This window comes from Tenrec ecaudatus, chromosome 14 (genome assembly GCF_050624435.1).
Source record: "Tenrec ecaudatus isolate mTenEca1 chromosome 14, mTenEca1.hap1, whole genome shotgun sequence".
Lineage (NCBI taxonomy): Eukaryota > Metazoa > Chordata > Mammalia > Afrosoricida > Tenrecidae > Tenrec > Tenrec ecaudatus.
The window spans coordinates 30,810,889-30,825,411 of NC_134543.1; the positions used below are offsets into that span (position 1 = coordinate 30,810,889).

General features: G+C 38.5%; 1 protein-coding gene across 1 annotated transcript in view; it reads right to left on the reverse strand.

Moving 5' to 3' along the window:
- Positions 1–14,523, reverse strand: part of DNAL1 (dynein axonemal light chain 1) — a 64,632-nt gene that overhangs the window by 12,455 nt on the left and 37,654 nt on the right. The window contains exon 6 of the mRNA XM_075530727.1: positions 1,500–1,626. Within this exon, the coding sequence (XP_075386842.1) occupies positions 1,500–1,626 (127 nt within the window). The remainder of the gene's footprint in view (positions 1–1,499; positions 1,627–14,523) is intronic.

Genomic DNA, 14,523 nt, shown 5'->3' on the forward strand with positions numbered 1-14,523 from the left:
ACCTACCTGGGAAAATGTGTACTATGAAAGTTCTGTCCAGCAAAGCTTTCTTCCATTTTTTTTGGGGGGGTACCACCGCATATGTGGTGTTCAGTTGCAAATAAGCAGCCTCAGCAGTTTTGGGGTTTTTATTGTAAATACATCCATCACATAATTTGTTGTTAATTCAACTTTTTACAGGTATACAACTTATTGCCAGAAATGACAATAGTCTGCTGGGTGGATTGCTATTTTTCCATCACTGCCAACCCCTGTTTCTTTCTCCTGGCTGCCTCTGGCAAGCACTAATAAACTTTGGAATGCTCTTTTTATATAAGTGATGTCACAATATTTGTCTTTTTATGACTGGATTATTTCATGCAACATAATATCTTCCAGCTCCATCTATACTATAGCATGTATCAAGACTTCATTTTTCCAACTGGTACTCATATATATCCAGGTGATAGCAGAGAAAATTAAAGATTTGTACACCATTGTTTGCTGAAGCTTTATTCCCAATAGCCAAAAGAAGGGAAAAACCTCAAAGCCCAGGGATAGATGAATGGATAAACAAAATGTGGGCCACACACACAAGGGGTTACTACTTACCCAAACACTAAACCAAACTCACTGCCATTGAGTCAACACTGACTTGGTGACCCTACGGGACAGGCTAGAGCTGCTCCTGTGAGATTCCAAGATGATAACTGTCTATGGGAGTAGAAAGCCCTGACGTTCTCCTGGGGAGCTGCTGGTGGTTTTGAACTGCCGGCCTTGCAGATCACAGCCCAATACATAACCACTCATTGTACACTGTACTCATTCAAACCTCTATAGCACAACTTATCACATACTTTCACAATTACTGGATTCTAAATTATTCTTCCTCCTAAGTTGTGTATTCCTTGAAAGTAGTTATAGTTCATGGTACACAATGAGGCTTTGGTAAATACTGAACGCATAATGTACAATAAAATAAGCAAATTGAGGAAGGGTTGCCTTAGCATTATGGTCTTTTAAGATCTATATGCGATCAAACTGATAACAGCAATGCAGGAGATTGGATAGGAACCTTAAGGGACAGCCAGTTTACGTTACTGAGGGAGGAAGAACTAAGAACAAGAGAGTCAGGATAATTGCTCAAACCAAAGAATGCAATCAGTGCTACTAAACTGTATGATGGGAACGGGTTTATATTTTCAGCAATAATTTTAAAAATAAATAACGGGAAAAAAGCAAAGTGATAGCAAATAAACTTTAAAATTTAGTAACAAGAGTTATTGATTCATTTCAACCCTTGGATAATAGTTTTATAATTTTTATGATATTTAATAAGACAAGGCCTATGTAATTATATTCATTCTAAGTAAAAATTTAAATGTCATACATTTAGCAGAAATGTAGAAATTCATATAGCTATTTCTCTCTGTAACTACAAAAAAATTGTTCCTAACTTGCATTGTTTGCTTTACATGGCTATATTCTACAAGCAGTTTGAAGGCCAAGTCTTCACTTACCCCAGTCTTTCACTAGGTTATTAGACATGTAGAGAATCTTCAATTTCTTCATTACATGGATTCCTTTCAACTTCTCAATAAAATTGTAGGAGATCCACAGTTCTTCTAATGTGTCTCCTACTACTTCCTACAAAAGAAAGCACAATCTGATTTATATATGCTTATTTTTACACTTTTGTTATGCCTCCCTCCTTCTAAACATCTATAGGCACTGGCCTTCCTAGTGAATTGAGGTCTAGGGCACTGAGGGGTGTGTGGGCGTTTTTTCTTATTAAAGACGTCAAGTAGAACTTACTCTTCCTCTCTTCTGATTGACTAGAATATTTCCTTCTCTCTGAGTGTGTCATTAAGCTAAAACTCACAGAGCATAAGACTTCAAAACTGGCTACAACCCACTGGGAGGTTTGGTAAGTTGTTTAAAATGGCGAATGCAGAAAAGATCTGCTACATAAACATTTACCTAATTCACAATTTAAAAATAAAGAATGGCCACTGAAATCATCAAGAAGGAAGATACTAGAACTATCTTACAATTGTTATTAAATACTAGTTTTCAAATGACTTCCCTATACAATCTAATATCTGATCCTTATAGTATTTAAGGTAAGCAAAGTAGTTTTCTTATTCCTATTAAAGAGAGATGAAGGTTTTTGTCTTTTAATAAAACTAAATAGTAGAATGAGGCCTAAAATCTGTTTTTTCTCCCAGCATTATGAAAATTTTTTAGCATTAAAAAGGTTCAAAGAATGTTATAATAAAATTTTTAAAAAGAATATTATAATAATCATCTGTTTATCCAATCCCCAGATTCTACCATTAACTGTTTACTGGTTGATATAGTAATATGTTAATATAGTAATGTCATTAGTAAATTAATACTTGTCCCATCACCTATCCACCCCACCCAACTAACCATCTATTAATTCATTTAGTTGTTTTAATACATTAAATTCAGTTTAAACTCTGGAATAGTATAAAGATCATATCATATTACTTCTTAAATGTTATCCATTAGTGGTGGAACAAAAAATTTTCCTTCTTTTATAAGCAGACAGAAAGAAAAAAAAGTAGGAATAATTTGATATTCAATCAAAATACCTTCTTATTTCAAAAGAATTTACCCATGTCTACATGATAACGTCTAGAATGGGGAGCCCAGGTAACTGTTCTTCAAAGAGAATAAATGTAGTCTGGACAAATACTCTGAATGCATCATGCATCTTCTATACTGGTAGAAACATGGGGTAGAGTTGAGAATACATGGCCTGGGTTAGCTCTGTGATTTAGTATAACCCATGCAATTCACCTTTCCAAGTTAATAAATATTAATAATAACAGTTCCAAAAGAAAAGAAACTTTTGAATCTAACCACCCTAGCATTCTTACATCAAAACTTCGTGATTTAAACTCCAAGACCTCTCAGATGTATTTTTCCTTCAAATGATCTAATTACTTTATCATATACCGTATAGACTTGTGTATAAGCCAAGTTTTCCAGCACATTTTTAATGCATTTTTGATGGTAAAATTAGGTGCCTCGGCAGATATTCGGGTCAGCTTATACTCAAGTATACATAGGTATATCTTTCAGAGGAGGGAAGTAAGTCTTAAAATAATGTAAGTTTTGTCGTATACAGTTTAAGTGCCTGTACCTTCATCCTTCTAAATTCAGACAACATGGAGTAGAAAATTACTGAGCAGAGTATCACAAAACTTAGGTTCCATTCTGGATTCACCAAGTTAGTGTTATTTTACATGCACGGGGACAATGCTTCATCAGTCTTTAGCTGGCCAACTCTCTAAACTGTCAAAGGGATGAACCCACTCTCACTGATTTACAAGCAACTTGCTTATTGACTTAGCTATAGCAATTCATTTTAGATGGAATAAGAGAAAATAGGATAGGGCAGAATAGGAATTCCTTTGGATAGGATACTTTAAGAAAAAACAAAGCTCAATTTTTAGATAAGTTTTAGGTTTACAGAAAAATTCTGTAGAAAGTCACATTCCCAATTCACCAGCTTCTTCCAACCTCCAACATTGTTTCTCTGATTTAACATCTCGGATTCCTGTAGTATACTGGTTATAATTGCATTACTATTAACTAAAGTCCATAGTTTACACCATGGTCCCCAAACTTATTTGGCCTACCCTCCCTTCTCAGAATTACAAAAAAAAATTACTCAGAGCCCTCCTGACAATTAAAAACTTTTATACAATAGCCCATCATCCAGGATAAATGTTAGGTATCTATTTTTGCAGCTCCTCTTGGGTCATTCCAGGGCCTCCCACTTTGGGAAACACTGGTTTACATGGAATTCTTGAGTGATGCAAACAGTTAATACGTGGCTACTAACTGAGAGGTTGGGAGTTCATGATCCATCCTGAGTCTTCTGGAGAGAAAGGTTCGGTAATCTACTTACACAGTGACTGACAACCCCACGGATTGAGTGCAGTTCTACTCTGAAACACATGAGGTCGCCAAAATATCATAACAGACGTAGTCAATTGGTTGGTGGTTTTTTTGTTTGTTTTTTTAATTGTTTGCTCTGTTCACTCTGAACAGCCCTTTGGGTTTGACACAGGCTTAAAAGGAAATAGAGGAAGGACCTAGGAAGCAAAGCAATGGATAGAGGTATAAGCATAGGTGTGTATAGATATAAATGCATTAATCCACAAAAATAGAGGTACTGACCTATGTACATATATTTATACAAAAATACACTGAGGTAATGGACGGACTTCAGGCCTCTGCTCATAATTCCATCAATACAAGAACACTTTGTTCTAACAAATGGACATTCTGAGATGGTCACCCTCTGAACACAATCACTGAAGACAAAACGGATTCATAAGCAAATGAGGTGAAGAAAGTTGATGGGGCCTGGCTATCAAAAAATATAGCATCTGCAGTCTTAAAAACTTGAAGTTAAACAAGCGGCCATCTAGCTGAGAAGCAACAAAGCCCACATGGAAGAACCACATCGCCGGTGAGACCATGAGGAATCATCGGGACTGGGTAATAGGCATCAGAAGACACATAACAAACAAACAAAAACACATTGTTGAGAATGACAGGGAGTAGAGCAGAGACCCACAGCCCATCTGTAGACTATGGAACAATATCCCCACAGAGGGGCCACAGGGAAGGGATGAGTCCACCAGGGTGCAGTCAAGCATTCATGAAACACACACACTCTTCCTATGATTCTTTGAGGCTTCCTCAACCCCCACTATCATGACCCCAGTGCTGTTTCTCAATTCAGACTAGGCTGAAGCATGTACACAGGTATAGATAAGAGATGGGGGCATAGGACACATGGAATCCAGAAACAGGAGTGGAAATAGTGATACCAGAAGGGTAGGGGGAAAGTGGGGAGAGAAAGGGAGAAAGGGGGAACCGATTGCAATGATCGACACCCCTCTCTAGGGGAAAGAACAGAAAACATGGGGGAAAGGAGACAGTGGTCGGTGTAAAATATGAAAATAATAATTCATAATATATCAAGGGGTTATGAGAGTAGGGTGGAAAGGGAGGGGGATAAAAGAGGAGCTGAAACCAAGGACTCAATAGAAAGTAAATGTCTGACTTTGGGGCCAGGGCTAGGCCCAAAGTCAGACATATCAGACTCGAGCAGAAAACACTCCTAAAAGAACAACAAACAGTCCTTGCACTAACTATGAGCTTTTCTTTTTTGTTGTTGTGGTTTTTTTGTTGTTTTGTCATTGGCCTTTTGTTGCTGTTGATTTGTTTTGTCACTTGGTTTTGCTCGGTCTTGTTTTTGTTTGTGTTATTATCTCCGCAGGTCTGTCTAAATAAGATAGGCTGGATGAACAATCTGGAGGAGAAAACAACAGGACCGATAGTTCTGCGGGGGGGGGGGGGGAGTCATTGGAGAGAGGGAGGTGGGGGAGAAAGGAAGTGGTGTTACTAAACCCAGGGACAAAGGAACAACAAGTGATCTAAATCGGTGGTAAGGAGGGTGTAGGAGATCTGGTAGGGCGTGATCAAGAGTAATGTAACCAAGAGGAATTAATGAAACCCAAATGAAGGTTGAGCATGATAGTGGGACAAGAGGAAAGTCAAAGGAAACAGAGAAAAGAGCTAGGAGGCAAAGGGCATTTATAGAGGTCTAAATAAAGGCATATACATATGTAAATATATTTCTATATGAGGATGGGGAAATAGATTTATGTGTATACATTTATAGGTTTAGTATTAAGGTAGTCAATGGACATTGGGCCTCCACTCATGTACTCTCTCAATGCAAGAACACTTTCTTCTATTACACTGGCATTCCATGATGCTCACCTTCCCGACACAATCACTGAAGACAAAGCGGGCCCATAAGCAAATGTGGTGAAGAAAGCTGATGGAGACCAGCTATCAAAAGATATAGTGTCTAGGGTCTTAAAGGCTTAAAGGTAAACAAGTGGCCATCTAGCTGAGAAGCAACAAAGCCCACATGAGAGAAGCACACCAGCCTGTGTGATCATGAGTTGTTGACAGGATCAGGTATCAGGCATCAAAGAACAAAAAATCATATCATTGTGTGCTCACCTCCCTGATACAATTGCTGAAGACAAATGGGTGCATAAGCAAATGTGGTGAAGAAAGCTGATGGTGCCCAGCTATCAAAAGATATAGCATCTGGGGTCTTAAAGGCTTGAAGGTAAACAAGGGGCCATCTAGCTCAGAAGCAACAAAGCCCACATAGAAAAAGCACACCAGCCTATATGATCACGAGGTGTCGAAAGGATAAGGTATCAGGCATAAAACAACAAAAAAATCCTATCATTATGAATGAGGGGGAGTGTGGAGTGGGGACCCAAATCCCATCTGTAGGCAACTGGACATCCACTTATGGAAGGGTCACAGGGAGGAGACGAGCCAGTCAGGGTGCAGTGTAGCAACGATGAAACATATAACTTTTCTGTAGCACCTAAATGCTCCCCCCGCCACCGCCCACCCCGCACTATCATGATCCCAATTCTACCTTACAAATCTGGGTAGACCAGAGGATGTACACTGGTATCAATAGGAACTGGAAAAATTGGGAATCCAGAACAGATGATCCCTTCAGGACCAGTGGTGAGAGTGGTGATACCAGAAGGGTGGAGGAAGGGTGGGTTAGAAAGGCGGAACCGATTACAGGGATCTGCATATAACCTCCTCCCTGGGGGACGGACAACAGAAAAGTGGGTGAAGGGAGATGTCGGACAGTGTAAGATATGACCAAATAATAATTTATAAATTATCAAGGGTTCATGAGGAAGAGGGGAGAGGGGAAGGAGGGGGAAAATGAGGAGCTGATGCCAGGGGCTTAGATGGAGAGCAAATGTTTTGAGAACGAAGAGGGTAACAAATGTACAAATGTGCTTTATACAATTGATGTATGTATGGATTGTGATAAGAGTTATATTAGCCCCCAATAAAATGATTTTAAAATAAATAAATAAAAATTAAAAGATTTCCAGCAAAAATAAGTAAATAAAGAAAGTAAATGTCTGAAAAAGAATTAAGGCAACATATAAACAAACATGTCTGATACAATCAATATATGGATTGTAGAAAGAGTTGTAAGAGTCCCCAATAAAATGATCTTTTAATAAAAAAACATAGTTTGCTCTGTTCACTCTAAATAGTCCTGTGGATTTGATACAGGATTAATATGTGTTCCCCATTAGAGTATCATAGAGAATACCTCACTCACACATGGTGTCTTTCTCTTAGAAGTATGTACTGAAGGTTCCAAGAATGTTTGTGCTGTCCTGTTCACTCTATGAAGTGCAAAGTTTGTTTTAGTTTAGCATTTAGCTACTTGGTTTCAACTGTGTGGCTCTGACCTAATTTCAGTGCATTTTGGGAATATACCTCTGAGGAATGAGAATTTTTTATGATCACAGAATTAGAAGCATTGTATAAATCTTGTTTGTCCATGATGTAGTTCAGTCTTTCAAAAATATTTTCAACCTATCTATTGTTTTTTGTACTTGCTCAGATATAAAGATTTATTAACCATCTCAACTGAAGTAATATTTTTTGGTATTTTGGTTATTCAAGAAGCGATCCATGTCTAAAATATGAAGCTGACATTTCCCAGAGATGGAATGACAAATTTGACCTCTGGGATGACACAACGGTAGGAAAATGAACACTAACCAAAACACTTAAAAAGTTTTCATAAGGTGTAGATCGATTTGAAGTAACAGAATTTTCTAATTGTTTGTTGTTAGTAGACATCAAGTCTATTTCAACTCACAGTGATCCCAACAGTACAACGGCCTTGCATAATATTTTCAAAGTTGTGACCTTTGGAAGCAAATTGCCAGGTGTTACTTCCATGGCATTTCTGGGTGAATATGAACCTCCAGCCTTTTACTTAGAGTTTGGCACTTCTTAACCTTGAGCCACCTAGGGACTTATGGATTATGGGTAAGGAGGTAACAAAAACAATATGGTGAATATGAATCTGGCTAAGTTTATATCCATTTAATGGATCTGTCATCCAATAAGTTGGTTCTGTGCAGAAGTGGACACTGAGTGAACAGGTATATAGCAAGTTTGTATGCTTCTGAATTTGTCAAATAATTTTCCTTCCAATTTTTCTCTGTAAAATGGGAGGGTTGGGTAAGGAGATCTCCAAGTCACTTTCAACTCTTAAAATTTCCATTCTTTAGAGTTAACAAGCCATTATAAGTATTGGATGCAAAAATGGTCTGCTCTGTTAATATTAGGATGTTAGTAGTTACAGAAGTGAAAGGGCTTTCTGCAGTGCTGTAACACTTCTCAATTTTAGACCATTTAAAATGATGGATTTAAAAATAAATAAATAAATAAAATGATGGATTTATGACAATGACCTATGGTGGTACCATGGGTTTGGCATTGAGATGCTAACCACAAGGTCAGTGGTTTAAACTCACCAGACTCCAAAGGAGAAAGATGAGCCTGTCTATTCCTGTAAAGATTTAGACTCTCAAAAACACTATGGAATAGTTTAACTGTGTCCTACATGGTCACTACTGAAATTGATTTGATGGCAGTAAAGTACACAAATTTGTATATATAGTATACATTACTTTGTATATAAAGTAATGAACCCAGTAGTACATTGTTGCTTGAAAATCTTTAAAGATAGCTGATTTGTAGAGTTAAGAATTGCTTGTAGGTACATAGTTGGTTTCAAAGGAAATAAATTAAAATAAATAGCTTTCATATCACAAACCAACAGTAAACAGGAAGTTAGAGAAAAATGACCTCATTCACCATGAGATGGCATACAAAAAACATATTACAATAAATTTTAATATATCGTACAAATTATTAGATTTTCTTCTGTCATTTTCTCCCTCGATACGCAGTATATCTTTAAGTCCACAACTGATAGATATTTTGGTGGTTACAATTGTTTGCTATGTTAAAGCTATGTTACAATGAGCAACGAAAAATTACAAATTACCCAGGATTACATTTCTTATCCAAGGTCTAATAAAAATAATACTAAGAAACACTACTGAAGAACATCATCTCATCTCATATTTCTCATTCCCTTCCCCAGAAGTCACAACTGTCACCAGAAATATGCCATGCAAATACATACATAAAAATATTTGCTTTGCTTTTTTATTCAATTAACAAACTATTCAATTTTAGCACATACAGGTAAGCCTGTCCCATTTCCCCCCTACATGCACAGTATTTCTTTAAGTAATCTACTACTGTTAAGGCATATAAGTAGTTAAAAATCTTTTCTACAACTTAGGTTGCAGTAAGCAATGCTGGTGGTGCATTGAGTTAAGTGTTGGGCTGCTACCCAGAAGGTAAGCAGTTCAAATCTACCAGCTGGCTCCACAGGAGAAAGATAAGGTAGTCTGCTTCCATAAAGATTTACAGCCTTAGAAGACTATGGAACAGTTCTACACTTACAGGGTTGCTGAAGTGGAATCAACTTGCAGGCAGTGAGTTTGGTTTTAGGTTTATATTTTAATGAACATACTTGTTCCATCATCTTTGACCACATATGAGTATAAAACTCCTGCATATAGAATAGCTGGGACAAAACATGTGCATATTTAAAAGTGAGATACTATTGGCAAACTGTCCACTAACAAACCTGAACCAATCAATCATCTCAGCAAGGCGAGGCCATCTGCTGTAATAGAGATCGAGTTTCAAAAACCCAATGGGCAATTACAGCGAGTAGGAATCGATTTCATGGCTGTGGCTTTGGTTCTATACATGGACACATTACATAACTATCTGAACTTCAGTTTCCTTACTTTAACATCAGGATAACAGTTTTAGCTATGTGTGAGATTGAAATGCGATAATGCAGGTAAAGAGCCTGGTACATAATCAATGACTTCAAGAACACTAATAGTAATACATTTTGAATAATGGATAATTATTGGTAATACTTAAATGTGCCTATCATTTGTTAGTAAAAAAAACTAAGCAAGTTTTTAAAAATAAGCAAAAAAATATGGTTAGTCAATTTCCAAGATGAAATATAATAGTTGATAAATGTATAAAAATTAGCTGATTAGAGAGTAGTACAGATTAAATAATTCAGTATCATTTTTGCCAACCATGTTGGCAAATACTAAAATTTGAATAATAATCTATAGTGCCAGGAGTGTAGGGGATATTCTTACATGCCACTAATAAAAGTGGAAACTGGCATGAGTATAACTGAAGTAGTTGACAGTATGTGTGAAGAAGTTAAGTGCAGAGACTTCCGGGAAGATGGCGACTGAGTAACACATACCAGAGGGACACCGCAGAAATCAGTGCAGGAGAGTTACGAAGAGGAAAATTCCACACTGCCGGGTCACAACAGGGGCATCATAAAGATAAGTAGGCACATATCCACTAGGTTTTGAGGAGCTGGGAGCTTTTGGCTTATCACAGTGGAGGCTGGCTAGGGTTTAACCTTAGCCCTGCCACTGTCTTGGCTGGAGCTGGGATCATTTGAGCTGGTCCAGGGACTTTATCTCAATACAGCGATAGCTTGCAAATGCCTCAGGGGCAGGGATTAAACACTTCCAGCCCCACAGTCAGAGATTGAGGTTCAGATATATAATTATTTTTGCTTCCCTCGCTTCTCTCTATCACCCCACCGTCTCAGCAGGCTGTTTTTTATTTTATTTTATCTTCTCTTTTCTCTCACCGGCCACTGCCAACCTCCAAGACCACTCCCCTTAGCCTATGGCATTTGCGCCTGCCCTCCACCCAACAGGGAGTGCTCCACCCTGTGAAGCATAACCCATGGCTGGGGAAAGCCTGCCCACCCTCCACAAGGGATATCCACTCAACTTCTTCCCAGGGAAATTCTGCCTACCCTCTGCAGTGCTTAGCACCTCGCTAGGGAAATCCCACCCACCTTCTATGGGGGAAATCCTGCCTGCATGGCTGGGGGAACTCCTATCCTTCTCTGTGGTTCCATGTGACTGTGGGACATTGTTTCCACCTGCCATAGTGCCTTACAGGGCCTAAGGCAGGTCGGCCAACATTTGCCCACGTTTCATGCTGCTGCGGGAACCTCTGCCCAACCTCCACAGCGATCTACCTGACCAGGGCAATTCTGCCCACCATTCGTGGTGCTCTACACCAAAGCGAGCAAACCACCACCCTTCCGTTGCACTCCTGTTGTAGTGGGCACCCCTGAATGCCCTCTGCAGTGCCCCAAGCTGCTGTGGACCACACCATCACGAAATCTTGTGAGATCACCCACTACAGCATCATCCTTGTGGGTTCCCAACAATCCAACCAGCGTCCCCTGAAAGGACCATACAACTAGCCCTCCAAATAACCAAATACTGTATGACTAGGGAAAGAGTGAAGCCACAGGAGGATAAAGTGGTAGGCCAATTCCATAATGAAATTAGCTGCAGGCAGTTTGAAGAAGCATTCCTACAAATCTCCCAGAGAGAGCCAGTACTCTTCGACTCCCTGGAAAATGGCACCTGGCTCCTATAAAACAATACCATGCAAAAAGCAATCAGCCCCAATGACCTCGATGAAAAAACAGGAGAAACAAAAGGCAATGTTAGAAGATGTCCCGAACCGAATGACGTGCATAGAAGAAGCAGACGTTGATGTGCCACAAAACGAAAATTTCAGAATGCTGCTTGGGGTCATACAGGCTATGAGGGAAACAATACAGAAAAAGGATGAAGTGATAGAGGAGATTAAGTCCACACACCAAAGGATAATACAAGAGTTTAAGGATGAGATACAAGAACAGTAGCAGACTCACGGACTTTGCCAATGGACTGGAGGAGGCAGAGAACCACACCAGTGATCTAGAGGACAGCCAAGCAGACTTTAACAAAAGCAAACAAAAATCTAATAAGATCATCAGAGAAGCTGAAAAAAAAAACCCTAAGAGCTATGTCTGATGCTATGAAGAGGGGCAATATCAGAATAATTGGATTACTGGAGGAAGACACAACAAAGAAGCGAACTGCAACAATAGTGAGAATTCTTGGAGGAAAACTTCCCAACTTAATGAATGAAAACTAGGCAACCATTCAGGAGGCTGAAAGAACACCAGCTAGACTGAATCCCAAGAAGTCACCAAAGCACATAATAGTTAAAACTATGCAACTTTGAAGAAAAGGAGAAAATCATGAGAGCAGCTAGGGAAAAACAAGCAATCACATATAAAGGTTGCCAGAAAAGAATATGCTCAGACTTCTCAGCAGACACTATAAAGAAGAGGAGAGATTGGAGTAACATATTCCAAAAATTGAAGGAAAATAATGCAAACCCAAGAATACTCAACCAGCCAAATTATCTATCAAGATAGATGGAGAAGTAAGAGTCTTCTCAGCAAGGAAAAACTCAAAGAATACATTATAAGAAACCCAGTCCTACAAAAGATCCCTGTTGACCCAGTATGGACAGAAGAAAAGCACTCACCAAGCACAAATAAGAGACCGCCACATAGAATAACCCTACCCAGAGGGTAACAAAGAGAAAACAGCCCTCAAAATAGCATTAGCTTAAGAGTGGAAGGAAGTCAAGAGTGATACACACACACGTGCACACTGGTAAGAAAGGGAGGTAGGAAAACATCCAACACAAAAGGTATAAGATGGCATCACAGAGTTCACATATGGAGTTAATAACCCTGAATATCAATGGACTGAACTCAGGCATTAAAAGACTGAGGCGAGCAGACTGGCTTAGAAAACACAACCCATCAATCTGCTGCCTACAGGAGACACCATCTCAAGACTACAGGGAAAAATAGCCTGAGAATCAAAGGCGGGAGAAAAGTATACCAAGCAAACATAAATTCAAAAAAAGCAGGGGTTGCAATCCTAATCTCAGATAAAATTGACCTCAAAGTGCAAACCATGAAAAAGAGATAAGGAGGGACAATATATAATGCTCAGGGGAACGGTAGACAAATAACCACTAAGCATTTTAAACATATATTCTCTAAACGAGGGACCCGCTGAATATGTCAAGCAAACACTCCAAAAGATGAAACAAGAAATCACAGCCTCAACAATTATAGTAGGTGACTTCAATACACTGCTCTCTGAGAAAGACAGATCACAGGGAAAGAAACTCAACAAGGAGGCTAGAGATATAAATACTACAATTAGACTATTTGATCTGATAGATATTCACAGAACTTTTCATCCAAACACAAAATAAAAAATAACATTCTTTTCAAGCCCACATGGCACATATTCTAAGATAGGCCACATGCTGGAGCATTTGGTGAATCTGTAAAAATTTAATAAGCACGTTGATATCATACAGACCTCTCTCTCTGACCACTGTGACATAAGGCTGGAAATCAACAAAAGGAAGATTAAGTAAACAAGAGCAAACAATTGGAGGGTGAATAACTCTATGCAAATTTCTAGAAACCAACGAGAATGAGGACTTGATGTACCAAAACTTATGGGACACAGCAAAGGCAGTTATCAGAGGAAGTTTCATTACAATACATGAACACCTGAAAAAGAATGAGAGACTTAGGATTGATATGCTGGCACAAAATTTACAGCAACTAGAGCAGAGTCAACGGGACAATCCTACTAATAGCAAAAGAAAAGAAACAATAAAAAACAAGGACTGAGATTCAGGAGAAGGAAAATAAGAAAACTATGGAAAAAATTAATACTGCTAAAAGTTGGTTCCTTGAAAAGATAAACAGAATTGACAGACCACTGACAAACCTAACCAAAAAAAGGAAAAAAACAAATTTCAATAGCAAGGATTAGGGATGAAAGAGGGGACATTACAACAGACCCTAATGAAATCAAAAGGAAAATTACACAGTACTACGAAGGACTGTACTCCAATGAATTCAACAACTTGGAAGAACAATTCCTCCCTAGTCTATCCCCAAATGATGTCAAGAATCTCAACAGACCCATAGCACTAAAAGAAATAGACAAGATTGGTCGAGAGTATGCTAGGCAGGAGCCACCTCTTGTCCACTGGCTAAATAAAAGGCTTTTAATTTTAAAAAAAGAAAAGAAATAGACAAGGTTATCAAGGCATTACCAACAGAAAAATCCCCTGGACCAGATGGCTTCACAGGAGAATTCTACCAAACATTCAGAGAAGAACTGACACCAATCCTACACAAACTCTTCCAGAACATAGAAAAAGATGGTACACTCCTGAACTCCTATGAAGTTAGTATAACGTTGATCCCACATGAATCGAGAACTACAGACCAATAGCCTTAATGAACATTGATGCAAAAATCCTTAACAAAATACTGGCCAATAGAATACAAAAGTGTATAAAACAATTCACCATGACCAAGTGGGATTCATACCAGGCATGCAGGGATGGTTCGACATATGAAAAACCATTAGTATCATTTGCTACATTGACAGGAAAAACTATAAAAACCACCTGATAATATCTATAGATGTGGAACAAGCATTATACAACATCCAACACCAATTCCTGTTTAAGACACTCAAGAAGATAGGAATGGAAGGAAAATTCCTCAAGATAATACAAGCTAGATAAGAAAAACCA